Source organism: Osmia bicornis, chromosome 6, assembly GCF_907164935.1.
Source record: "Osmia bicornis bicornis chromosome 6, iOsmBic2.1, whole genome shotgun sequence".
Taxonomy (NCBI): domain Eukaryota; kingdom Metazoa; phylum Arthropoda; class Insecta; order Hymenoptera; family Megachilidae; genus Osmia; species Osmia bicornis.
This window is the reverse complement of record NC_060221.1, coordinates 3,408,461-3,435,523: the sequence shown is the minus strand read 5'-3', so window position 1 is coordinate 3,435,523 and position 27,063 is coordinate 3,408,461. Positions and strand designations below refer to the sequence as shown.

Sequence of the window (27,063 nt, the reverse complement as noted above, 5' to 3'; positions counted from 1 at the left end):
AAATGTTTTGCACCCCAAGTTTCGGAAGTTCGCTCGTTACTTTGCCCTGGAAACGCATCGCGATCGAGGTTAACTCGATCATCCGTGTATTTTCACCGATATCACCGGCTATCGGTCCCGTCGAAAAGATCGATCCATTATTTGCATGATTCGGTAATTCATCGATTTATTCTGATAGAAAAAAAAAATCGATGATTTTTGTGGAACCTTTCGAGGCACCTTGTATATGGTGTAACGGAGCACCTTGTTCGAAGCGCACGGTCGCGCCGTATTTCACTGGAATAAAGGGAGGCCATAATCGATCAGTTGGATGTTGAAAAGCGGCCCGAGCAATTTCGCGCGGAGATATATACAGTTCGACCTGTGTTACCTCGGCGAAGAGGGCAACTTGCACCATCGAACGTCAGGTCAAATGCAAAGAAGCCGTTACAACACTTTGCATCTCGAGCAACTTTCTAATTTCTCAATCTCCCCGAAAAATATTCGGTCTACATCTATCCGGAAAGTTTCCCTCTCTTTCCCCTCGTTATGAAACCGTTCGAACTCTCTGTTCCTTCGAACCGAAGAACTTGTTTCGCGTCGAAGGCTGGTGAAAACAAATTCGAGTGTCCGGCATCGATAAAAGGAGGAGAAAAAATCGCCGCTGTCCGGGCCGGTCAAAGGAACGACCTGTAAGAAGAGTTAGCAGGCAACATTTCTCATGGCGAACCGTACCATAATCAATCCGTTGGATGTTGAAAAGAAGCGCGAGCTATCTCGCCTAAGGATCCGAAAGCAGCTCTCGCGTATTCCTCGTTAACGAACGCGCGATAATTTCCGCGACTTCGAACTGTTTTTATTAGTCGAAATTGTATCAAATTAACGATCGTTTTTATTATTCGTCAAACTGTCTCGCGGAAAGCTTGAAACGCGTATATCGGAATGAAAGGATGACGTTCGGTTGGCGTGCACGAGCCGCGAGATTGGAAAAATGTAGATTCCACGAACCGCGATATTTTCACGCGATACGACCAACGGGATCGATAGAATAATAAAAATAGCCAGTTTTATTTATTCGCGAAATTGTAATAGTTTCCCTGTTTGTACACCGCGATCGGTTTCTATGTTTCGATCCGGTTACAGCGTATTCTCTATTTTCATCCCCCCAAAAAGACAAAAGATTTAATTGGCGCTGGAAAGATCAACGTCCATCGCTCTTGTAGCTAATTGTACCGATAACAAAAAGGTAAACGCGATTGTTCAAGAGCGGGAAAAAAGAGGAAAATCGAGCGATCACGGCTTTATCGTGGATCGCGTTAGAAGGAAAATCCGATCGAGGGGTAAAAATCCTTGCTATTTCCATCCAATTAGCACGCGTAATCCCTTTCTATTAGGGAAGAGTTCGATGGAACGTCCGGTAGGATCGATCGAATCGTAGACGGAAGGAAGAAACTGGCTGGGTGAATCCGTTCGGACGAGGAGAAGTGTGAGAAATGGCTTTCGGAACAGACGGGAACACGTATACGGAGAGAAAAGAAGGAACCATAATCGATCCGGCGTGCGCTGAAAGAAAGGAGGCGCGAGCTATCTCGCGTTCTCGTCGCTGGAAGAGAAGAAGGAGCAACGATGTGTCCAAGACTTCAGGGATGGTGTTGCGGCCTCTCTCGCAGCGGGAAGTCGAAAGTTCGTGCAGAAGGGACTACGTCGGCGTGGTTGCCGGTTAACTAGATGCCAGCCGAGATTCCACGGTGAAGGGTTGGACGGACGGTGCTGGCGGAGGTAATCATAAAGCTACGAGACGGGGCCAGAACGTCGAGGAAGAAGAGGAACGGGAAGAGAAAGAAGGTCGAAGAAAATAAGGAGAAAGAGTTGAAAGAGGAAGAGGAGAGGATGGCCCGAGGGCTGCCAGTGCGGCCTGGAAGCGTGTCAGTAAATTTAACTTAACCGAATGCCAGGGCATAAACCCTTTCTTTTCTTTCTTTTTTTCAACTCCCCTCTTGACCGCTTCTTCTGCATCTTCTGCATCTTTCAAATAAGTTCTGCCGCTCGTCGGTACGCGTCGATCACCGAAACCTTCCTCGTTACGGAGCCGAAAGGAAATTTTCTATAAACAGACTACAGGGAAAGGGTTGTAATAAAATCTAATAGGATCGATGGGAAAAAGAAGAAAATCGAGCGACGTTGTTTCCTGGAAGATTTATTGACTGAACAATTTAACAAAGGTCCATTGTTAATTCATTGCTCGGTGTTAGACTCGGTGGGTCTGGTTCAGGCTTCGGTCGAAGGATAATTTATTCAGGCAATCGGAATTCAACCGAAACAGAAGAATCTACGCATACTGCAGCGACTACATACCGTCTCGACGCATACCACCTTCGTCTCTTTAACTGCCTTCCTTCCTGTTACTTTAACTGGCCACTCCACGAGTCTACCATCTCCGCCTATCCTCCTAAACTGTTCCTCATCGTTCAGCCTTTTCGAACCGGGTCCTGAGCAACCCGAATTACACACCGCCACGATCACCAGGATGCTTGGTTCGTTCTCACTTTGGAGATGGTTATCGAGAGAGGCTGGGATCGCCTCATCGACGACCTACGACGAAGGAGGAGCACGTCGCGTCGCTCCACGAAGGTCGGAGGTTGAACGTTGCTCGATCGACAGCTGCCAGGAACTCGCCTCCACCTCCTACGTGGCTGAGATTCCACGGCAAGTCACTCGATGCTTTTTTCTCTTGCTCGATTTTGCTCGACGAGAAAACGCATCCTCCGTCTCGACGATCGACCACCTTTCAAGATTTTAAGTCGATCGAGAAGGCGACGAAGAGAACGGAAATAATTACGAAACGATCCGACGACGATGCGAATATCAACAATGGGAAGATCGAGAGATCCCGATGGGCTGGCCAGAAATTTCGCGCTCTTTTAATTACTTCCCGTGAGAGCTGGAAAAAGGCCTATCGATTTCCGTCCAACCGTAATTGAGCTCTGCCATCTTTCTCATTTCTCTTACCTTCCTTCTCCGCTTCGCCGTTTTTTAATCCCTTTAAACCGCCCGAAGAAATAGGGTTTGCGGTTTGGCGTGTTTGCTAAATAAACGGGACGCTCCCGCCTCTTTTCATGCTCCCCGCAGAAAGACAGCATACATTCGTGCTCCGTACATCGCGGTCCATTAAGCGGCTAATAAGTGGACAGAGGCTGGCTTACCGGCTAACACGCGCTCCACCTTCTCTTCCTCCCTTTTCCTTTTCTCACCACCATCGTCGTTCCGCTTTTTTATACTCTTTTTTTACATAGTTTCTTCCATTCTTCCATGGCGCTTGTATATTTCTCGTCTTTTTCCCAAACCGTGATCGTTTATCCCTGATTTCAAACCCTCCCTTTCTTTGTCCCACGCGACCGTTCGACCTTAACCCCTTCCGTCTCTGTCATTTCTCACGAATAGCCGCTGCAAGCTGCGTTATTTGTACCGCGATAGCACACTCTCGCTCGGGTAGATCAGGGAGAACGAAGAAGAACAGAGAGTGTAAAGAGAAGGGTGTTGGTGAGATGGTGTGTTCGAAGGGACCCATGGTCCCTACCGAAGTTTGTAACTCCTTTTGCATCCAATTAAGTCTCGCGCAATAACTTAGCTTACACGAGACGCCGATACCGAACGAACTACCCTCGCCTCCCTACCCGTCACCGCAGCTGGATACGGAACAATGTATATTCCGATTCTGAATTTCGGCACAATGGAAGTTCATGGAACTGCGTATATTTCAATTGAAACTTCCGGTAGGCCGTGCAACGCGTCCTCGTATTAATTGAGGCCGATTTGTAGCGACCAAGCTCGAACCCCCTCGAAGATTCTTCGTCTCGAAGGAACCGACCGATTCGAAGCAATTAAGGGATCGTTTTTGAAGAATTTCAGGAAATTCATTTAAGGAAACTTTGGAAGGTTTAATTGTTTCGAACGGCGCGTTTGTATCGCTTTCGAAAAATCGAAAGTTCCCCGGGGGTAATTATTATTTTGCCGATAGGAAGTGACCGATATCAGTGGAAAACGATGGCCTCGCTTCGAACAGAGGAGAGAATACGTATCAGTTTCGAAAGCCGATACACAATATCGCAAGGAAGTTAGCGGGTCAGTTATTGACAGTAGCGGACCGTCGACCATTATTACCAGCATCCAGTCCGAAATTCATAAACGTTTCGCAAGCTTGTCGTCCAAGGGTGCAGAAGTTTAACACTCGGGCTCTAACGAAATCTCCCTTCCCCGAACGATATTCCAATAATGCAAACAACGAAAGCAAGCGAAACTATTCGCAGCCGAGCGCATCATCGCTTTAAGATTCGAGTACGGCAAGTTCATCCAACAGGCCGGAAGTAGAAGATAGTAGGTCAGTTATCGGCACCTCTGGACCGTTGTTACTACGAGCTACGAGCATAGTTGCGAGAAACCTCTTGTGCAGCAGTCTCGTGCAATAATTTAGGAGTAGCCGGATACCGATACTGCAGGGACTAACTGCCTCTCTCTCTCTCTCCCTCTGTTTAGCTCCTTGGTACCAGGAACAATATGCGCTAACCGCTTCGAATCTTATCCTTAATGCCTCGGCTTAATGTACGCCCGTATACATATATCGATCTCGTTGATCGAGGTGGCTGGTATGCACTAACAATCTCGTAAATTCGTGAGAAAGTTAATTAAACGAGTCTCGACTACCGTGGTCGGATGTAAACGTACCAAGTCATTCGATTGTACGAAAGATTAATTAGGTGAAGAAGGGATACTTCAGTTTTCTACTTGGAAATTTGGAAATTTGGAAATTTTCTTTCGACTACCGTGGCCGGATTTTCGGTTGTACGAAAGATTAATTAGGCGAAGAAGCGATACTTCATTTTTCTTCTCAGGAATTTTAGAATTTGGGAATTTTCTTCAAGGAAAGAAAGAAAACAATTTATTTGTCGCGGTGGTCGCTATTTCGTTAAATCTCGATCGGTTCGTACCCGTTGACTTTTAATTATCAACAGGCACGAGTCGAAGCGAAGGAAAGTAAAGCACGCGATGTAACGATGTTTGAACGCATTGCGAGGTGGAATTCGTACGGGCAATAGGAATGGTTATTAAAGCTGATGAACGGGCAACGGCATAGCCCCGATTCTTTTTTGCTGTCAATAAAGTTGGCCGGCTGACAATGAGAAGCAACGAGCCCATATAAGCTGGTAACTGACCGCGAAATTAACCTCACTTTAGAGAGGTATGCGTGCTCGCTCGATCCTGCCACTTCGTGTTATTTATTAACTGCAACAGCGTCCAACGAAAGTTGTTTAAATTGGGACAGATTGGCGTGACGTTCCTTGGAAAGGCGAATAAAACGCTTCGTGATAACGTCCCTAACTCATGAATATGTCGCGTCGTTCTCTGGGCTTTCCTTTTTTTCGTTTTTTTTGACCCTTCCAGCATCAACCCTTTCGAGTTATTTAATAATTACAAGAAGAAAGATCTGAGAAGTTTAAAATAAAGGGAAAATAGCGTTTTCGTCGACCTCGTTATAAAACTAACATAAATTCCGACTAAAAACATCACCCCAAGCGGTGGAATCAGAAAAAATGTAGCAAGGTATTATTCAAATAAGAACAAATTTGCGTACTCGACCACTTACCTTTATTACATTTTCAAAAAATACCAGAGAACAATGTGGAGAAATCAGAAATGCAAAAAATGAGCTCGGTTAAAAAGGATTAAAATTCGTGTGCAACCGATTAAAATAAGAAATTCGTGTTATAAATATTTAACGCGTGTACATTAAATTGAAAGCATGACACGGACGGTTTTACGGAAATTACCCCATAAGGGTATAAGAAACGGGGAACGTAAGTCATTAAGGTACCGTCGAACAATCTAATTGACAACGAAATTAATGCAGTCAGGGCCAATTTATTTATCGCTTACTTCTGAAAGCTCCTGCTGACACTGACCGGTTGCATTCGTTATTAGAGGCAAATACGATAATGATTAATGTGAAAACCGGTTCGACGATGCAACAACTTAGAAAAAGCGACCGAATATGGTCGCTGTTATAGCCGGCACACGAGAAAGTAATTCAAATTACTCGCGCCTCGGCACGGATGAACCCTTTCGGGTGGTATCGTTTCGTGTCCTTCTTTAACGATGAATTTTGCAGGCTAGTTAATTACACTGGCGAGAATACGGCTAACTAGATTTCAGATCGAGCTTTCTGATCCCCGACAAATCCAGGATGTTCACCTCTGATGCCGCGCCGGAGGCTAATTAAAATTAATAACAGCTAATTTTTCCTTGTTAATCGAGAATCCTCGACGGGTAAATTCGAAACGCAAACATAATCCAGCGTTATAATTCAATAATCGAGTTTCGTCCGGCTGACCCAAACCTTCTAAGACACAACGAACAGTTTCCGTGTTAATTAGAAAGGCAATTCTCCGCAGGGCTCTTAACGATTGTAATGCATAGCATCAGAGATAGAAACGTCAGATGCAGGACGTCGAGCAATCCATCACCGAGCCATTTCCTGCCCGCCTGTCTGTACAATGTAGTCGAGCAGGCTGGAAATTCATCGAAAAACCACGATCCATTTCTTCGTCGCTTAATCGAACGGCGTGTCACGAGCGTTACCCTTCGCGCCTTGAACGTTAGGGTCATTTTCACCGAGTATCTATTCTATACGTCAGAAACTTAGTCGATGCGACTCCGTATCATTCATCTTCCAAGAATGAACCGGCAAAGGTCGTCCGGTTAAACGGAGACAAAACAGAGCAACGAACCTCTTAACAAGAAGGCATCGCTCCTTTGCATCGAAATTGTTCCACAAGTTCGTGCTTACCGACCCTCCGCTCTCTTATTAGCCGAAGCAAAATAGCAGGGAATAGTTGAAACTGTTCCCTCGCCGCCCGTTTTTCTCCCATTTCATTCCTGTTAATCGAAACGCGGAAACTTGGTAGGAAGCGTGTTTAAAAATTTCTGAACGTACGCGACGATAACACAGCGCGATAACGCGCTCCACCTTCGAAAGAGAATTCCTAATGCGACACGGATAAACCACTTGCCAGATAGTTTCGCAATCTCGAACCGAGCGGGGTCGACAATTCGAGACAGACTCCTCTGTCTTGTCTGTCGCGCGGTTCGAACTTACCCGCGAAGCGTAAACAGATTAAAAGAAAGAAGGAGGAAGTTGTTTCGCGTAAACAAGAAGATTCATTCGCGGCTGCACTCGAATTTATTCAATATTAATATTTCCCTAATGCGATCTTTGTTTTTATCGAATTTCATTCAATTCGCGGTCAGCACCGCCTGCAATTAATTCCCTGCTAGATATTGCACTCGCGTGACAGCAACGCGATTAAATTTCGCAAAGAGGTGTCTCTTCACAAATTTCCTTGTCGATCTCTCATCCCTTCTCAAGGATCTTCTCCTGCAAACAGCAATGCATTTTGATAGCCCATTGTTAGAGGAATGGGAAGGGTGGAGGGAAGGAAGCAGAGAGCATCGAAAAGTTTCGAGAGGGCGTTTCGGAATGGACACATAACGGCGGAGTTTGCCTTATTCATGAGTTCCATGGTATTCCAAGGCTGGTATAACTGATGGAAGACGGGGTTGTAAGGCCACGATGGCCATGTACCAAAGTTGTATCAACGAACGGGCTCAGTCCTCACCGCGTAACGATGATAATATGCTACGTGCCTCGTGTCTGAAACGACAACTATCCGAACTGAATACAACCTCTCCCTGTAATCGTACATCCCTCCCGCCTCCACCCACCCGAAGCTTGTTTGTCTGCTCGTACCACCCAGTAGATGCTTCGACACCCACTGGCACCTATATACGGGGCGCCATCGAGTATAAACTAGAATTTATCTTCTTCTTTTTGCTAAATTAAAAGGTCATAAATTCGAAATATTTTCGAGGGGGACAGTGTCCTTTTTTTTCTCGGTGCTTTGCTACCAGCAAGAGCACTGGTAACAGAAACTCGTTGGTTCGTAGTGGAGAGGCAGGATCGATCGACGTCGATTAGACCGAGAAATTGCTCTCGCCGATACGAGCAATTCTTTTCCTCTGAATTCGTAGCCGACCTCTCGCCTCCCCGCTGCAATTACACGCGCCTGCCTTTAATGAATCGAACCATTGTACGGGGGAATCGATGAATTCTTGCGAATACCGTATCGATATACGCGACGCTTCCACCCGTCAAATTTATTAAATAATTATTCTATGATATTCGGTTGTGACAGCGTTCGAATTTATCTAGAAAATATCCTCGGCAAAGCAAACGCAAACCCGATTCCCTCCGAAAGATTAATTGCGATCGTTTCGTCGAGAAAGGCGAGCATTCAATAATAAACGGATTTCTTGGGGATGCAAATGAAGTATGCATGCGAGGCACGTTTGAATATTCGGAAAGGCGGAGGTCCGTATCGGTGCGCCTTTGATATCGCATGAATTTTTCCTGTCCTCCTGAGAAAAATCACGTTGGCCGAGGCTCGCCGAGAGGCGGATAACTCAGAAAGAATAACATAACGTTCGCTGATTCGTATGCCAGTGCTGTCTAAGGATTTTTAGGACACTCGGCGCGGCGCGGCGGTTCGTTCTTAGTCACACGTCGGTAAGGGAATCGGTACGTGACATTAAGCAGTAATGCCACGTGGCACGACCGTCCACACGGCACGGAACAACTTGAAATAGTATTACGGTTGCTCCCACGTCACGCCACTACCACTTCTGTACGGTTTGTCCACCTTCAAACAGCCTCATCCCGAATGTACAGTATAATATGTCACGGGCCGCTTGACAAAGAACCAAAAGGAACCACCGAAAAGGGAATAAAATTCCTTTGCGTGAATTTTAATTGTCCGTTTCAGTAAAAAAATAAAAAAAGAAGAGGAAACAACAAGTACGACCACCACGGGCGACGAACAAACTGTCGGTACCGCTCGATATCCTACTCGACAATATTTTTCTCCGCTCTCTCTTTTTCCTCTCTTTTTTTTTTTTTATTTCACAGTTTAATTTATAGAGTGGATAACTGGAGCCTCTCTCTGACACACAATGACAAGTCCGAAACGCTCGAAAAACGGAGTGGAAGTTGTTTACTATAAAACGGGTTGACCAACCTGTGTTTACCTTCGACGAGGGGAAAAAAAAAAATAAAAAATGAGAAATGGTTTTTCCAATATCGTCGAATGATCGCGCGCCGGCTACGCGTGAAATTTATCTAGCCCACGGCAGCGGCCTCGATAAATAGATCTCTCGATATTCACTCGATTTTAAATGTAAATAGACCAGAAATCACGAACGATGTTCGGCTGGATCGTTCTTTGCGAAACGAAAAATATACATACAATCGAGTGCAGGCATTGTTACACTCACTTATTAACAAAACTTTGCCAGCTTGTAAAGCTCGTCGAACTGAACACGCCTATACCACCTTTTGGGGGCAGACGGCTAATTGTTTAAAAGATATTAACAATTACAGTTAGTTATTCGCAATCTAGACATCCACGATTCAAATCCTTGGTTCCCAACATTTTTTTTTTTTTTAATGATAATTTGTCCCTTTCTGAATAACTATTACATAAAAATTATCATAAAAAAAGAAAAAAAAATTGTTGGGAACCCAGGATTTGAACCGAGGACCTTCAGATCGCGAGTCATGAATCCGCTCCGTGGTTAAACACATGACTCGCAATATAAAGGTCCTCGGTTCGAATCCTAGGTTCCCAATTTTTTTTTTTTTTTTTTTTTATGATAATTTGTCTCTTTTTGAACAATTAAAATTCTATATTCTATTTTGAATAACACTTAGAAATTTTAGGGGAAAGAATTTTTATGTTTTCGTTTCCCTCGTTGCACCCAAGTGTACACGCGACCTAAATAACATCGATGACCCTGTTTGGCAGCCACGTGTACCTTGCCTAATTCCCTCGCTACGTGTAAATATGTGCTTCCAATTACCATCGATATTAATTACGTGTTTGCCCTGGCGAATGATTTTATTAACGAGACGCGGTTGAAAGCGAAGTTGAATTTCCGCGTGACCGAAAATAAAGAAGAAATTCATAGAGCGAGAGAAGAGTCTTTAACCGATTAATCTCGAATTGGTTGCGCGTATTGTACAGAGTGGAACGAATACACTCGTCTTTCTATTCTTCTACAAATGAAAGCACGCAGGCAGCAATGCCGTTCCCAGGGATTTGCCAGAAATTCATTTCATTTTTTTTCTCTCTCAAAGAGACACGAACGCTCTGAAAAGATTAAACTTCCCTTCTTTTTTTTGAAAAAATAAAAACACCCCGGTCACGGAAATTGCGTGCACCGATGAGACGAGAAGATAACGATATAACATTTCAGTGAACGATAAATAAAAAATATAAATTTAGGTACACTTCTATAAATTTTTCAGCAAAAATACTTTCCTGTACAAAGGGTTAACAATGTCCTGGGCAAATTACGAACCTGGTTACCTTAACTTACAATCGGTAACGGCTTTGAAGTAGACCGCATCCTTATCGCTTTGATTGACGTCCCCTTTTCGTGGTGCTAGAGGCATATTTACATGAAAATAAATGCACCTTGCCAGAACTAACCAGGAACACGTACGACGGGGGTGAAACGGAAAGGACGATGGATTCGATTCGACTCGTGAAATGAAGCCAACCCGAACGGCTGGTAAAATAATTCTACAGGTCGTTTGAAAATGAGAAACGAGTGGGAAGAAGTACGAGAATAATCATGATCGAGAGATAGCCGGTGCAATATTTTTCCTTCTTCTAACAAGAGCCGAAGCTCTTCTAACTCGTCTAACTCGAAGAGAGACATTACGCTTGTTTCCGATGTATAAACCTTGTTGTTTCGATGCACAAAGGGTTATTATGATCGCGGTAGGTTCGGTCCGGATAAATAGTAGCAAACAAACTTATCGCGAAATCGTGATTCGCGATCGCGTTTTGCACATAATAGCCGTCATAGCGTACGACAGTGGAAATAACGCGGAAAAGCCGTGCGCGGAACGGCATACGGCCGTATTGTCTGACAAATATAGTCGCGAGTGCATAGGACGTTGCGTTTCTAGATTTACATATCATGAGCCTCGATCGCATTGTACGATACGAAAGAGCCACGATGTTTCGATGTTAATTTATAACCGTTGATTTTATGATCGAACTCGTTCAGCTCGTACGAAAGAATTCGCGCAACATAGAACCGGTGGATATTTATTCTCCGTGTCGTAACGTAGGACAGATTTACAGAGTATCTATCGCTGCGTCATAAATCGAGGGAGGAAGCGCTATTAGCCGAATGTGTCGTTCGTTAAGCGTACCGGTGTGGAATTTTAATTATTTCAAACGATCGGCACTCGTATTGTATCGGAGATGGAAATTATCGTGAGACCGGTTCGCACGATCAATTTTTCTCCTTCGACAAACGTAACAGCCATCACCTTTGATCAGGAATTTAATTGAAATCGTCTGGCGTGGCAAGGAGACGAGCTAGCCGTCTAATGGGATCGGGGCTGAATTTATCAATCGAAAAATCGGACGCATCGAATTAAAGAAGGGATCGAAAGCACGTGAAACGCGATGACACAGCCGTTAGTCACGGCCCTTCCGAGAGGCATTAGCTCTCCGATCCGCTCGGCTACATGCTCGAGCGCGAATTTCGAAAAGGTTCGACCGGTTCCGTGAGCGAAACCTACGTAATCTCGCCAGTCGTGACAGAGCCGCGTTAAGGTGCGCATCCATCGGCGCGTGTCGTCAGGGGGATAACAATAGAGGACATTTGGCGAACCGTTCGCTGGGATACCGGTGTTAGACACACCTTAAGAACGTATCCGGTGTCTTTGTGTGGGTGTACACGTGCTGACAACACGTGTGTGCGTGTGTAGGAAGGTGAGCAGAGCTATCTAGGCTGAACCTTTCGAGGTTGACTTCTTGAGACAGTGGAGCGGAAACAGGAGACGTATAGCATGGGCTCCGCGAGGCGAGTTAATCCCTTGAGACAACTGGGAGCCACGACGTGGAATGGGAATGCCGAGGGAAAGCCGCTGGTGTATTCTCACTCGCTACTCGACAATGTTATTATTACGCTCCCTCCGTCCGCATTACGCGGCATAATTTATGTTGCTCTTTACGTATAGCGTAACGCGAGCAACTTGTCCTTTTCACGTGTACACACGCCGTAATAAATGCATATAATACACTCTATGACCGTAATCATTCACTCGTGTGATAAACACCGGGGCACACCGTTCGAGGATCCAAGCTTCCCCGAGAAAAGCTGCTTTTTGCCACCCCCGTTCGCGTCTCGTCGTCGGGAGAGAGTACGTCTCGTTAATTTTTAATCGTACGCGTAAGTACATCCTTCGGCAGTAGAAAGAGTAATGATTCCTTGGAAAAATGATACTCGAAATTCGAAATGGTTATTCGTGAAGATAATTAGAATTCCCCGAGTGCGATTGACCCCTGAAAGCATCTTTTTACCACCTTTCCCTCGTATCCGTCCCTTTGATCTACTTCGCACCAGCAAATCTACTCGGCTCGCCAGTACACGCACACACACACGTGCTGTCTATTTGCGGGCAGCGTAATAATTCTTATCCGCGAAACAGTCGGGCTGGCACCACGCGATATTATTTCATGTGCTTAGGCGTCAACAGGATCGTAAATAGCAACGTCAGACGCCGACGCCCGCCCCCGTGGTTTCGACTGACCGACGCGTCGCGTCACCAGGCGCACCATCAGAATCGAGATGTTCCTTCGCGCTAGGTTTACGATCTTTTTCAATCACGAAAATTATTACGAATAGCCAAAGAAGAGGAGAAAAGAAGAATCTAAATAGAGATTGTCAATTCGCGTTTGAACGCAGAAGGGTGGATCGAGGGGTGAAATCGTCATGAAAAGTCCGTCTGCTTTCTGGCCGATCGTTTGGCTGACAAGGAGCAGTCGAGTTTAACCGGTGCTTTTCGTAGCCGTATAATTTCTCCGTGTTAAATGTAAATTCATCCTCCTCCTTCACCCTCCTCTCCCGGAGGGTACACCGTCCTCGAGTACGTCCATGGGCTCGCGTGACTATGACCGCGACCACGAGCGAATTTATACCGAAACCACCAAAACGTGACAACGAGCAGGAACGTTGCTGACGACCGGCAAGTAGAGGGAAGTAGAGAGAGTAGCAGAGGGACGGGACGAGTCTTAAATTCACATTAAACATTCATCGGGATAGAGGTTGCTGACAGGAGGCCGATGGAACGGAGATACGGGCATTCCTGATCGAGCTAATGCGATACTGAAAACTGGTCGAGGTCTTTCGCTGTCGACTTTTTCTTTTGTTCGGCTTCCCTCTAAGTCCCGGCTAACGCTCGTTTCTACGAGCTTCCATCAAAAATTCCTCCGCTACTTTGCGGACAAAAACATCCCCCTTGTTAAAAATATATTTATACAGAGGATCCTTTCTCAACCCGCTCGAGTCCGATTCCCTGCTGCTGAAATTTCTTTCCCCTTTAAATCGCAACCAAACGACGACGCAACGCGTGCGTCGATGGCTTTGAAAGAAATGTGTCTATAACGAAATAGCCACGCATCGATGCATCCACTTGGCTAAGTAAAAACACCGACCCTCCAGCGAGTTGCAAACGTATCCTCTGCAAAAAGCACGGAATAAACGCGTTTCCACGGCATCGAAGCGATCTTGAAATTAAACCGCGACGCTGATAGCGGGCACAGGGTGATTAGATCTCGGCGCAACAACGGCGTCTTGGAAGAAAGTAATTCACGTGCCGAGCGGAGCGGATAAGAAACCGAGAAGAGTACATATATTTATTCCGTTTCTCGCGGTCGGCTAACGTTAGCGTTACGACGACTGAACCGTGTAATAACGAGATGCGAGCTATCACGGCCAGTGTAATACGAAGACGGGATAGGTGGCGACAAATATCAGCATCAGAACGGGCACAAAGAACGGGCAAAAGACGCGTAGAGAAGCTGAACCGAGCCGAGAAGCAGATGGATAAACTCGTTGCACAGATCGTTTAGCCATCGCCCGCGGCTTTTTCTGATTGCTTCTCTCTCTGCCTTCTTCAGCCCGTGATATTATACCGAGCAATTGAATTTCTTACACCCCGCTAAGTGCTTCCCGCTACCATCGTTTCCGTCTCCGTTTCGCTCCGCGTTCATCTCGACTTCCAACTCGTTACATCCACCGAAATTTAATCAATCGACATTTTAAACCCGCTATCGATAGACCCGCCGCGCAAACGAGAATTCAGAGTAATTCTCTGCCAACCTACCGTGAGGAAATAAAGGTCGCGATTTAACCCCGGTCTAAAGCAGACCGATTCCATTATTCAATTTCTCTCCGCGATCACGTTATCCCGCTTGAAAAACGAACCGTACGCGACAACCGATCGCACTCCTATACCTTGCATTATTAACTGGAATTAATTATTCGATGATACGAAAATTCGTTCCGAAGGGGGTTCCAGATGATTTTCCAGGAGCACGTGCGTCACTTCCCTTACGGCTTTTTAATTACTCTTTTCCCCGAAGCGAACGACTATCGAAAGCCAGGAATACGTAGAAAATCGTCTTGGACTATTTTTAAGATCCACCCCTACGCGCAAGATGGCGCCTATTTATTTTCCCGCTAAAAGTAGTCGACTTTCTCTACGCGCCATCGCATCCGTCATTTCTCCTCTTTTCTCCTCGTTTCTTCTTTAAGTTCAAGGTAATCGAGCTCTCTTGTTTATTTACGCCTGTACTCGAATATAATTCATCGGTGCCCTCGTTGCTTCTTATTTGTAAACGGGAGCTCTTGCTGCGAGGTTCTACGTCAAACCCGGTCGTTGCGAATTTATACAAAGGATCTTTTAATACCTGTCACTTTAAGATAACAGACTGAGATTTATTAATTGCTGGTGTATTTTCAATTCTTCCAACATTTCCTGGGTGTCTATATTTTTAATTTACATTTGCGCCTTATTATTAGATACCTGTTGAACCGCTAACGAGCGACAATTAAGAGGCATTTCCGCGAGGCTGGAGAGGAGAAGGATTAAAAGGGGACGAGGGCGAGGATAGTGGGATATTTTTGGAGGAGCCCTAAATTTCGAAGCGACCGCTACTCGCGCGATTAACAACACGTTGCGAGCGATTTGTCGGCGTTCCAGCACGAAGAAGCATCGCCACGGTCCCCGACGAAAACGAGCGCTACTATTTTTGTGCCTTCTTCCATGAGATACGCTCGTCGAGACGCGATTAGTGCTTCCAGAGACGGCCGAGACCATCTCCGCTGGTGATGTATTTAAAGGATCAATTTTACAACGGGCTATTATGCTGTACGTGTCGCGTTCGAACAGTTGTTCTTTCAGCTCGGTGAAAATAGCGACACCCGAGGGTAGAATCGTGTTGAAACTGTTTTTTCAATTTCTTCGATCGTATCGAAATCAACATTTCATTATTTTCGAAAGCTATCGTAAACGATCGCCGTAAGAAATACGGTTATCAGGTGTAGAATCCAAGAGTGAAATTAATATATCATTCGTGGAACAAGGCGTGCTACGGGTACAACACACATGGCTTCGATAAACTTCCACGAAACGACGCAGCTTCTTGAAACGAGCCGAGTTTCGCACATTTCCTGCACGTATGCATACGTAGAGCGAAAGCCACCCTCGCAGACGGAGGGAAGTTTGAACGCGAACAGCTGCTCGACTCGAACGGGTATCAGAAATTCATTTGTCCCGGCTGAAGTTGAGGATATAATTACTTTCAATTAAAGTGCTACGAGCTTGTAATATTTATCTCCACCCCGATTCAATTAGTTCCTCGTTTAAACTGTCCACCAATTTCCCTTGTTATCGTATCATTTAATTGAAACTGCATCGAGACACCCTTTCGACGGCTAGGTCTTCCTTAAATTACGTACGATTTCGATCGATGAAAACACAATGAGAAATATTGATTGGGATTATTTTTAAAACGCGTCATCGGGACTTTGAACGCGTCGATGTTGCATGAAAGTTTCAGCAGCGTCGAGGAAGCCCCGCGACGTTCAACCCTGTATGTTCTGATCGGCTTAGCTCGCGTGTTACAAGGACGCCTGTATAATCGAAGACGAGCGGAGAAAGTTTTAGTGCAATGTGGCTTTCATCACCGCAGGGAAAGACCGTTGCTCGACAAATGAGACCCGGTGACGTAGCAGCACGCTGCGAACACGTTAATTGGACAGGTATTATTAACAAGATCCCGCGTAACGCTTCTCGGGTGTACCCCCTAATTATCCTCTAGTTTTTACTCCATAACCGATAGATAAAGATTAGCGATCGATCTACCGAAAGTCACGGTAAATTTCTCGTGAAAATGGAAAGATTGCGAGGAGAGAAGAAAATGAAGCAATTAATATTGCAGAATCAATAGAGGTAGCACGCTTCGCGACAAAGGCGTCGGCCCAGTATGAAAACGATCGGTGAAAGTTTGATGAAAGGCTTAGCAAGGGTTAAGCTCCCCTTTCGCTGTTCCTCCTCGTTGACCAACAGAAATATGCGCGGAGAATTTTCGCGATTGCCAGAACAACGAAGGATCTGGCATTCGATCATGCCTAATAAACGTTTCGTCCTTCTCCCGTGTTCCCGGAATTCCAGTCGAAGGGATTCCCGAATTCCATGTATTCCCATCCACGAAGTCGCAACGGTTCCTGGAGAACCGAGGGAGACATCCAGCCAAGAAAAAGGAGAAAGAAAATACGAAACGACTGGGTGCACCCTTTGGTTAGCGAGGAACAGGGAAACCTCGGGAACAAAAATCTTCTGAAGTCCACCGACCAAGAGCGACTGATTCGTGTCGCTCATTTCGGGCGTGAAAGAAAAGATAACACCTTCCCTGACTCTGGCCCGTGATCGTAAATTTTTACAACGACTACCCGGTGTCGACGTCTCACGAAATTCCCGAACCATCGGCGAAAAATCGAGAGGACCATCTCGAACGCTCCCGACCTGATGCTTATCGGAGAACCCTCGATTGTCTCGTTTATTATGCGAAAGGTAAGTCTAATTTGGTCGAGCCTGGTCATCTTTAATCGCCAATTAATCGATGTTAATCGGAGAAAAAATAATTTTTGAAACGTCTAAAAGACATTTTAACACGAGGAAGTTTATCGACAAGATGGAGACGTTAAAAGGGAAGCGTCGACGTCGTATCCGATCCCGATGAAAATCTCATTTTCGACCTTTGTACCTTTTTTCCTTGACGGGCGGGTTGCCGGTAGATTTTGGTCGAGGGATTGGACCATCTCCACGGTGGAAATATCAAGAGTGGCCGGTATTATTGGGCAAGATGAAGTTATTTGGGTTAGGTCGGGTCGGGTTGCGTTATTGTCTGTCCGGCTTCGAACTAGCTCGCGTAATCATAGAGCAAAGCTCCTGATCCTCCTACTCGCTTGTGTATATGTCTCCTCTATATTGTATATATCTATACATACAGGTAAGACGCAAAATGTTACGTTTCCTTGCCGTTCCCGGCTTTTCCTTCCACGACCGGCTGAAATTGAAAAATGAAATTGATTCCGGCCCGGCCTTTGCAGCCTCGTGCACGCTCTTATTAGATCTATTTTCCTCGGCCACGTCTATGGTCGTAAAGTTAAAGCGATTAAAGAGCACGCGGTAAAGGTTTTTCTATTTTTTTTTTCTTCTTTATCACCTACATACTATACTCGCAGGATCGGCCGTAATTATTTTACGACGGTGAATACTAACGTTTAATTTGAAAGAGTATGAAACGAGCAGAAATGTATACCGAAATTACAGATCGCATTCGGATGAAATTTACCCTTCAGATTTTTCTATAATCCAGGGGAAAAATGATTTAATGGTAGGGGTATAAAATGAAGAACATAAGACAGATAATTGGTGGTCGATCAATCGAGCCGGAAAATCCGAAGGTAATAAAAGGCGGTCAGCGAGGCAAGAACTAACGGAGAGGGTGAAACTGGACGGTCTTGGTGAGGTGTAAAAAAATCAAAAACGACCGGGACACGTCGCGTCCTGGTCCCCCTCTGATCGAGCGCGTAAAAAAGCGAAAACATCGATGGGAGTAAAAAACAATACCCTTAGCGAAACAAAACTCGAAAGCTGGCGTCGCGACCGACACGGGTATCGCTTAAAAAAGAAGGAATCATCCTGCCGGTGAACATGGCAACAATTTATTAAGGTATCCTTTTCCAGCGGGCCTGACAAGTGCCGGACAAATTGAGCGTGCGTTAACTCGATGGATGAATACATTCCGGTTGATGCGAATGGTAGGACTTCAGTGACTCTCAGTCGGCATTAATATGCTCCGTTATCTACCTGAAATTACGGCTATCAGACACGGAAATTAGCGATAAGAATTATGATCTCGTTTCTGCGACAGCTGAAACGAGCGATAGAGCACGCTACCGCCGGTTAATCGTCAGAAGGAAGTTAGAGCACCAGGGTCTAGTTTACTAGGAATTATTTTATCCAGATGAAAGCCTAAGGGAAAGCGGAGAACAGGCGGTAGAAAAGTCGATTTCTTCTCGACATGTGGCCCGATCAGGCTCGATCGGTGAAAACATCTGTTGAACGAGAAAAATCCGAGACATCGTTCGAGCGCAACGGGCATATTTATTTCGGTGATTCCCTTTCGACGAGGAGGCTAAAAATTGAATGCCTCCATAAATCATCGCCGATAAGAGAACGAGTTCTTAATGTGAGGACATCACCGCTACCAGGACCCAAAGTTTCACCCTGTCCTTGTATCCTTTCCCTACCCTTCCCCCTTTTCTTTCTAACCCCTTTTCTGGACCACCTCGCGTCCACGGTTTCACCTTTCCTCTTTCTCTCTGTCCCATCGAGTGTATCGTTGTACAGGATCTACCACACCAACCACGCACGCGGCACCGCGGCGGGTTTCTGTTTCTTCTCTGTGTGTATCCTTCGCCGCGGGATCAGATAAAAAGCGGAAGATGGGAAAGCGAGTAGTGGAAGGAACTCGGTTTAGTTTGTCACGATCGTTTAAAGGACGGCCGGCCAGGGTAAGAAGGAACGTGGCCGACGAAGGAAGAGGCGAGGATTTATTGGACTTGTCGCGGAGAAGAATCAAGACTCGTTGTGCTTGCCACGAGACCAGTCCTCTACCAGAAAGCCAATTAAATCGGTCGACAGTCCCAAAAGAGATTCTCACTCCCGTCCAGCTCCTACGATCTCTCTTTCTTTCTTATACTCTTTTTCCCCCCTTCACCCCGCTGTGACCTTTAATCCTTTTCGCGCGTTTATTTCTCGCGCGAATTTAAATCGCGCGTCCAATCTTCCGACCCGATACGACATGCCTCGCGACTAATGTCCAGCCAGCCGAGAGAAGGTTGGATGACTGTCCGTATTTTCGAGAGATTGATCGGTGCTTCGCTAAAAACACGATCTCTCTTCACGGCGAGACTTCCCTGGAACCGGTGCATTTCGAACTTCTTCCCGCGCTCCAGCTTCGTTCATCGACGGGTCAAAGGCAATAAGGTAAATTACCCCTCGAAGAGTCGTTGTTCAGGAGAAACGGACTGAACAACGGTACTGGCTAAAGTCGACTGAATTATTCGCGATAGTTGGTCAACGAGATCGTTTCTAACTGTTAGCGGTTTTCGAGACGAGGATAACGGTGTCTCGCTACCACAAATCGCTCTGTCCACTGGACGTCTAACGTGTATTCAAATACGGTCCATGATTTTATGATTCTCGAGATACGCGCGCAACTTTTCTATACGGTTGCTGGAATAAATCAAGCCATTTCCGGTCAGACCGGAAGTGCCAGAAAACGTTTGGCCCACTAAACGTTTGGCCTGTACAAAAGTGATAGAAAATCTAAACGCTAAAGATTTTCAATCTTAGAAACGGGTTGGCTAATAAAGAGAATAGAAATCTGCGTAAAGTCATCAGGGGTGAAGGAAAGTTTAAGCGTAGCTTATCTTTCGAAATCCGTTTCACAAAGGTGTTAGTGAATTTTTCATCGGGAAAGCGTCGCCTCAAAGGAGGCAGCCTCTTTTCACCGAAAGAGGAGCAGACACTTTGCAGAAAGGTGCGTAGATTTTTTTTCGCTAGCTCGTTTCGGCGCATTCCTTTGCGTAGCAAGGGGGCGAAAGGAACGGGGGCTATCGGGGGCTTTGAATGCGAGACCGCGGAATAATTTATATGGAAAGTGAGAGAGGGAGAGAGTGAGACGCTTCTTGAGGAAGCATTGTACTTCGACTTGAATTAAACATCACCCCGTTGACTGTGAGGTTCTGGCTGTGCCTCTTGGCGATGTCGTGACTAGAAGCTCCGGGATAAAGGGGAATCAATAGGGGCGGCAGGAAGTAGGGCTGCTACTATACAAACAGCCAAGGTATTCCGTATCCCGTGGGCCGTACCTGCGTAACGAGACAGAAACGACCACTTGCTCTCCTATCGGTACCGATTTATTAATATTACTCGGATCCTTTACAAATTTCGATCTTTCCAAAAAGCCCTAGTCTCTATCGAAATTCCTTAATTGCAACAATCAATACCTTTTCGTTAACAGAAACTCCTTGCTCGGGAGTGCAATTTATTCGATTCCCTTGCAGAGTACAAATTAACAAACAGGTTGAAAAACAGGTTGGCTGATTTGTAGAACACAGATAGTCTGTTGAAAGGAGCGAAATCGAGTATTTCCCCCAGCGGTCGTAACGGGCCGGTGAAAAAAGGTTCGCTTTATTGGAAGAACAGAAGTCGCAAATTAAAAAGCAGTGCCGAAAGATTTACGTCTTTGACTTGTATTACGTTGAAACGAACGTCGGGTAAATACGATAAAACGGCAAGAAATTTCCTCTGTTCGTTTCTTTCTCTTTCACGTGGAATGAACGTTGCATGAAATAAATGAGCTTGATGAACCGGCACAATACACCGCACGAGAGATGCATTTTTCACCCGTTAATAAGAGATAACTCGCGGAGCGCACGTGTTTGATTTGCATTTTACTTTGCACGTCGAAAAGTCCTTATCAATTTCAAACGTTCACCACATCGAACGAACCAGCGAGCCGGTTACCAGCTGGACACTTATCGTTGACCTAAATAACTACGGATTTACGTTCTATGCCCGCTCGTAATAATGCTATACCGTTGGGACACGATTTTCTTTCGAAGCTTAACCCTCGAGCCGGGTCAATCGTGACCCAGACCTACGAAAAGTTACAACGCTTCGTATTCTTTCGAATTAATAAAATTGGCAATTTTTGCTGCCTCAGAGGCCAGAGGGTTAAAAATGGCACGTGGCGATGGGAGAAAAATCTGCCATCGAGTTAACAAGTTGCGATACGAAACGTGGTGCATTCCGTTCACCGATCGAACCATGAGCAACCATCTGCCCAGGGTGAAAAAAGGGCACAGCTTGGTCGACTCTTAAGTTTCACGTGGCTCTCCTGGAAGCTCGTGAAAGATAAAATTGACTGATGTGCCAGCTCGTGTCGTTCGATCTGATTTTTTTTTTTCCACACTTGGAAAGCGACACCTCCCTTATCTGAAACGTCTGCCGTCGACCAGACGTTGAAAAGGCGACGATAGCCGACTGACGAGGAAACGTATCGACGCGTCCGCCTCCCTTTTGATGGAAGAACCACAGAAAATTTCGCCACGTCTAATAGGTCTAACGAAATACCAACAATCCTCCTATTCTCCAGGCTACGAGGATATCGTGAGAGAGTATTTTCCTAACCCCGGGCGAAATTCTTCTTTTCGACGGTCGGTCGCGATCGGGAACCTGTTCAAATACGTCCGGGAAAGAAAGTTGACGCGTCCTTGCGATTCCATGGAAACTAATCCCAGTGTTTGAGCCGGTGAAAAGCGTGGAGGAACCGGGACCAAGTTTTTCCACCGGTCTATTCCTACCCAAGTGCTTCCGCGGGGTAAAGAAAGAGCATCCTGAAATAATATTTGACCGATTTCGTTGTTCGGGAATCTGGTCGAGACGCGCAGGAACAAATGAGCAACAAATATGTATACAAGTCACTCGACGAACGAGAGGCAGACCGCAGCTGCCTGCGCGCCGTAGAGGATCCCTCCTTCATTTGCATCCAGCTTGTCCGCGGTTTCACGTTGCGTTTCGTACCGTTCGGCGAATTGCTCAGGTGCGACAGAATGGAAATAATAACGAGCAGGTGCGGCTGGCCTAATTAAATTTCCCGCCTAACGCGCGCCGCTTCGCGATCGTACCGGCAATCTCGAAAAAAAATTCTTTTCCCCGTGTTTCTTTTTCCTCGGTTTCTTTCTTTTTCGAGACCATATGTCTCGGCACGCGATATTTTACCGTCGCATCGTGTTACCATTTTTTTTTTCCAGCTACGCCCTTACCCCCTTGTTTTTAAACGACAGATTGAAACGAAAGCGGTGGATCGAAGCTCGCGTGAAAGTCGTCCACTTTCTTTACCGTTTTCCACCGTTCGACTTGGCTGTAATTTTGATGTTTAACTAGGAGCCTAGCTTTGTCTAGGCTCGGATTAAAAGTCAGCCAGTCATCGCCAAGTCCCGCGAAACGGGAAGGAATATAAATTTATGGATGATAAAGTTTGACGAGGACGATGGGAAAGGAACGGTCCTGCAATGGTTTCAATGCGCCCGGAGGCGTTTTACTTTTCGAAGAACTTTGTTTTCTCACCGAAATTCCGGCTGGCAGCTGCAACAACAGCATCGAGGCTATGCCTATCCTTTCACTGCAACTTTACCTTTATAAACCGAGTGGAAGTTCGGGGACAAAGTACGGACGCGGAATAACAGGAAGATACGGAATCCTGTTCGCAGTTCGCAGCCGTACCTATATAATTTCTTTTTTTCTTCTTCTTCCCTCTTTTCTCTTTTCCCGAGTTAAGTACGAGCAACCTTGGTCGCGGAAATTTCGAAAGTTTACTTTCGTTGAGCCGCGCCGCGGGGAAAAGCGTCGACGATCGAGCATCTCAAGTCCGAAGGAACGAACAATAGCGAAGAATTTAACCCCTTTCTTACTCGTAACGATTCCCTTGAAACGTGATCGATTTAATTATGAAAGGATTAAACGCGAACGCGTGCCTTTCGAAAGGGTTTCATTTAAAAAAAATACGATAAACGTGAAATTTCATGAACGTTACTCTCGTCCGGTTCTCGCTCGATACATGAAATTATTATTTGAAAAGCTCTTCTCATAATGTCGAGAACATTTGCTTTCCCGACCAAATATTTGCCGCTAGCCGCGGGACGATTTTAACATCTCAAAGCACACACGCGTATACACCCATCGGTCCGCTATGACGAACCGTATTTTTTTTTTTATTTTTTTTATTTAAAAAACCTTGTATTCCATTGTGTACTCAAGAATGGTCTCCACGCACGCGGCTCGTATACAATGCATAGAGAACCAACGAGAGTCCATTGTTTCTATTGTTTGTCTACGCGTTGCTCCGCGTTGTCTACGAATCTTTCGTTTAAAACACGAATTTCCATACGGTTTTCGTGGTTCCTGCTGAGACTGTTTATCTTTTCTTCACCGTTCTCCCTCCGTTCCCCTTTCGTCCCGTACAAATGATCGTCCGTTCCCTAAACGGAATTCCACCATTTACCGTATCGTTAAACACCCATTCTCCCCCGTGTCTATGGGCGACAATCAGACCGGCAATTCCTAAACCAGCCGTTAACCAGAATCTCTATCGTCGATACACACCACGTGGCCCGACAGACAACACCGAGCGCGGCAACAAAGCCTCGTCTCGGGAGAAGATTCGTGGAAATCGGCAACGAACAATCGGCACAATCAACGAGCAACCCTCTGAGCGTAGCTTCGCGACGATTCGCGCCCCCTGCCATCGTCTCCCCCGAAAAGATGCCGTGAAAAGTGCGAAAAGTTCGCTTTCTGCCCGACCAGCATCCGACAATTATCGCCCCGGGGGTTGAGTCCACGTTCTCCCTGGTTGTAACACGCTCGTACACACACAGATGGTTCCTGCGGATGAACGATGAAAAGAGGAGGCTGGAAAACGGGAAGAAGAGGGAGGCGCGAGCGTACAGATCATAAATTATCGGGCGACAACAATGGGATGAGGAATCCTCCGTATCTGCATGGCGACACCAGAGCCGAAAGGGCAAATATTTACACTGGCCGGTGGCAAAACTCGAAAGTAATAGATTCGAGATGACTTTTCATTTAAACGAGCACAAAAGGTAGCGTAGCCTCCTCGCAGCCACCCGCTGGCTTGCGGCCTGCCAGGACACAATGTCCTTTCTCTCCTGCCGCCGCGCCACGCCGGTCTGCCGCAACTCCACGGCACCCTGAACCATTTCCATGCAACGCATCCGGCCTGGGGGCTACGAAATGTCGCTTTGTGGGCCAGCCGTTTGTCAAACGAACGGACGCTAATTGTTATTGCTCGCTAATTTCCTGGATACGGATCCCCAACTTTCCTCCAAGTTCGTGCGGAAAATACACGCGCCCTATTCGAGACGCGTCACCCAACGTTAGCCTGTATGTATTAATATTCATTTTGTCACGGTGTTTGTTAACTCGGCCCTTTTCACGATCCCTTCTTATGGGAAAACGCGATCGCACGAGATAGAGAGTACTTAAAGGGTCCATTATTAGAAGGATAAATGAACGCTATAAAATAAATTGCGAAACGGAGAAAACGAACGGCAATTGCCGGTACGTGTCCGGGTTACGTTCGATAGGAAAACATTTTACGGGAAAGCTGTTCGTCGCTGGCAGATAATTGTTATCGCTTACCGATTTTCCAGATGTCACCGGCTTTGAAATCTGAAAAGGGAAATATCTGTCCACGATACGTTCCGAGAGATTTATCGAGGAAGGGGAAACGGAGTTCGATTAAAAGTCACCTTTTCATTTCAATAACATTAACACGAGCAACTGGTTTACAGGTGGAGCTGATTTCCAAGGCGGTAACGAGCGCGTTCACAAGCTACTGTCCCGCCTACAAACACGAAGGATCAAAGGATCGTGGCAAAGGATGACAGAACTTGCACGATCTTTGCGGAACCACCTCCGTTACCGACAAAGACGCTTTGTCGACCAGCCTCGTTTACGCGAAAGGTAAACGCTAATTATTATCTCTCGCTAATTTCACAGGTGTCGCGAAGATTGAGGAATAATTGTGAAAGGCCACCGCCACGAGAAATGTTTTTGGAAAAGCGATTTAATTACCGAGTCGTTAAGTATAATTAATCAAATTCTGTTCTCCCAAATATTACCAACGAAAGTATAGAACACGTTCCGACATTAATCGTCGTGAAACAGTCTGTTCCTCGTCGAAGTTACACGCCACCCCCGATACATTACGACTTCCTGAAAGGTGATCAACACCCTGACACGTAACACACGAGAACGTGTGTAAGGTCCTCGAGTACGCGCGAAGAGGGGGAAAAAAAAGGAGCTGAGAAATCGTTATTACTGTTTCAGAGACGGCAGAGACAGCGGAACAGCTGTCCTTGACATTGAACATACTGCGGTATGCGCCCACGCTTCCGGTCGAACGTGATCGCGGAGGTGTGAGAGCAGCTGTGACTTTTAACGAAGAACATCCAACTTCTGACCCCGTCATCATCGATACTTTTTGCACCATGACCTCCTATAGAAGAAGAAAACATCCTCGACGACGTCCTGACATTTCCCAGCCCAACGGTTTTGTCCCTTTGTGAATTTATAGAGCGTGCTCTCCGGAACTTACTTTGTCGCCTGGCTTTCTATCCTCCTTATTCTCACTCGATAACCACTCTCGACGATGCTAATTAAGTAGGAAATTTTGCATTTAATATGATTCGAAAAAAAGAATTCTCAAAGAGCCGAAGGTCTATGATTACTTATAAAAATTCATGTTTCAGCCGCATATGGATGACACGAGCAAAGTGTTGAAACGAACTCTGAAAACCCTTGGAAAATAAGCTCTATCCGTTCTCCTTTCGATCCTCCGTATCTTCAAAGGTTATTCAAAGTGTCGCTATCGCGGCGATGTCGAAGAGAATTTTCGGTCAATTTTCTATAGCGAGATGGTACATCGTTTGACGCATCGACGAAAGTGTCTGGATGGGAAGAAAATGCAGGATACCACGAGGTATGTACCTACTTTATCCTATGTCTCGGAACAAGGAGAAAGATGCCAACGGACGGATCAAATTCCTTGAGGAGGAAGTGTTTGAAGAGGACGGGCCTGTACAGAGCCGGTCGGTTGCTAATGGCTCTGCACACTGTGGCTCGAAAACACGCGACGCGCCACGTAATGTTCGCATACAGATACCTTAGACCGAGTATTAATGCGATAACTAACAATAACAAGGTTCAACCCTCTCTGGTGGGCCTTGGAACGGTACGAAACCCTGTGAAACCTCCGTCTATGTGTTTTCCTGATTCCGGTGCGGCCAGCCTCCGGCAGAGACCGAGGCTCCCTTTATAGGTCGGGACACGACACACACGGACAACTTTGATCGTCGTGTTACACTGTGGCGAACCAGCGATACAGTCGACGTTGGATAATCCCTTTTCGAGTAGGGACCGAAGGGTACTTTACCTCCGGCCAGGTTTGCTCTCGTTCAACAATCCCTCCTCGACGTTCTTTCTCGCCTTAGGACACCGAAAACACCCGCTCTCCTCGCCGAGATTTCCCTTTTCATTATTGTAATAGATGGAACGCGTCGTTTCAAACCGCGAGAAACCCATGACGCTTTTATCGTTCAACGACAAAATTTCCATCCTCCTCTCGATTAGCTTTCAGACAAGATCGTTGGTAATTAGGATTCTTCATTTTTACTTATTCGTTTCTAAGTGGACACGTGTTTCTAGGAGCCTAATATATGCAAATGTTGGACTAATCGCGTTAATCGGTACCGATGTAATTGCAAGTCGCCCTCGTTTGACAATCCCTCGTTCCTGACGATCTCACTCGCCTTAGGGTATCCAGAGTAAGATTTCATTCCAGGATTACGCTTTCTCATTATCGTTATTAACGAAACTCGCGTTTCTTTGCTCGCAGAAAATTGAGCTTTAATTTTCTTCGCACAAATGCACCGTGTTTCGGTGCATTTTTA

General features: G+C 45.9%; 1 protein-coding gene across 2 annotated transcripts in view; it reads left to right on the top strand.

Moving 5' to 3' along the window:
• LOC114874645 (peptidyl-prolyl cis-trans isomerase E) overlaps positions 1-27,063 on the top strand; it is a 119,396-nt gene that overhangs the window by 76,290 nt on the left and 16,043 nt on the right. The window contains exons 3-6 of one of the 2 annotated variants that reach the window (XM_046286259.1): positions 14,974-15,279; positions 24,904-25,075; positions 25,442-25,774; positions 25,864-26,093. In XM_046286259.1, the coding sequence (XP_046142215.1) occupies positions 26,066-26,093 (28 nt within the window). In that variant the 5' untranslated portion in view covers positions 14,974-15,279; positions 24,904-25,075; positions 25,442-25,774; positions 25,864-26,065. The remainder of the gene's footprint in view (positions 1-14,973; positions 15,280-24,903; positions 25,076-25,441; positions 25,775-25,863; positions 26,094-27,063) is intronic. The other variant, XM_046286258.1, reaches the window with a different exon arrangement.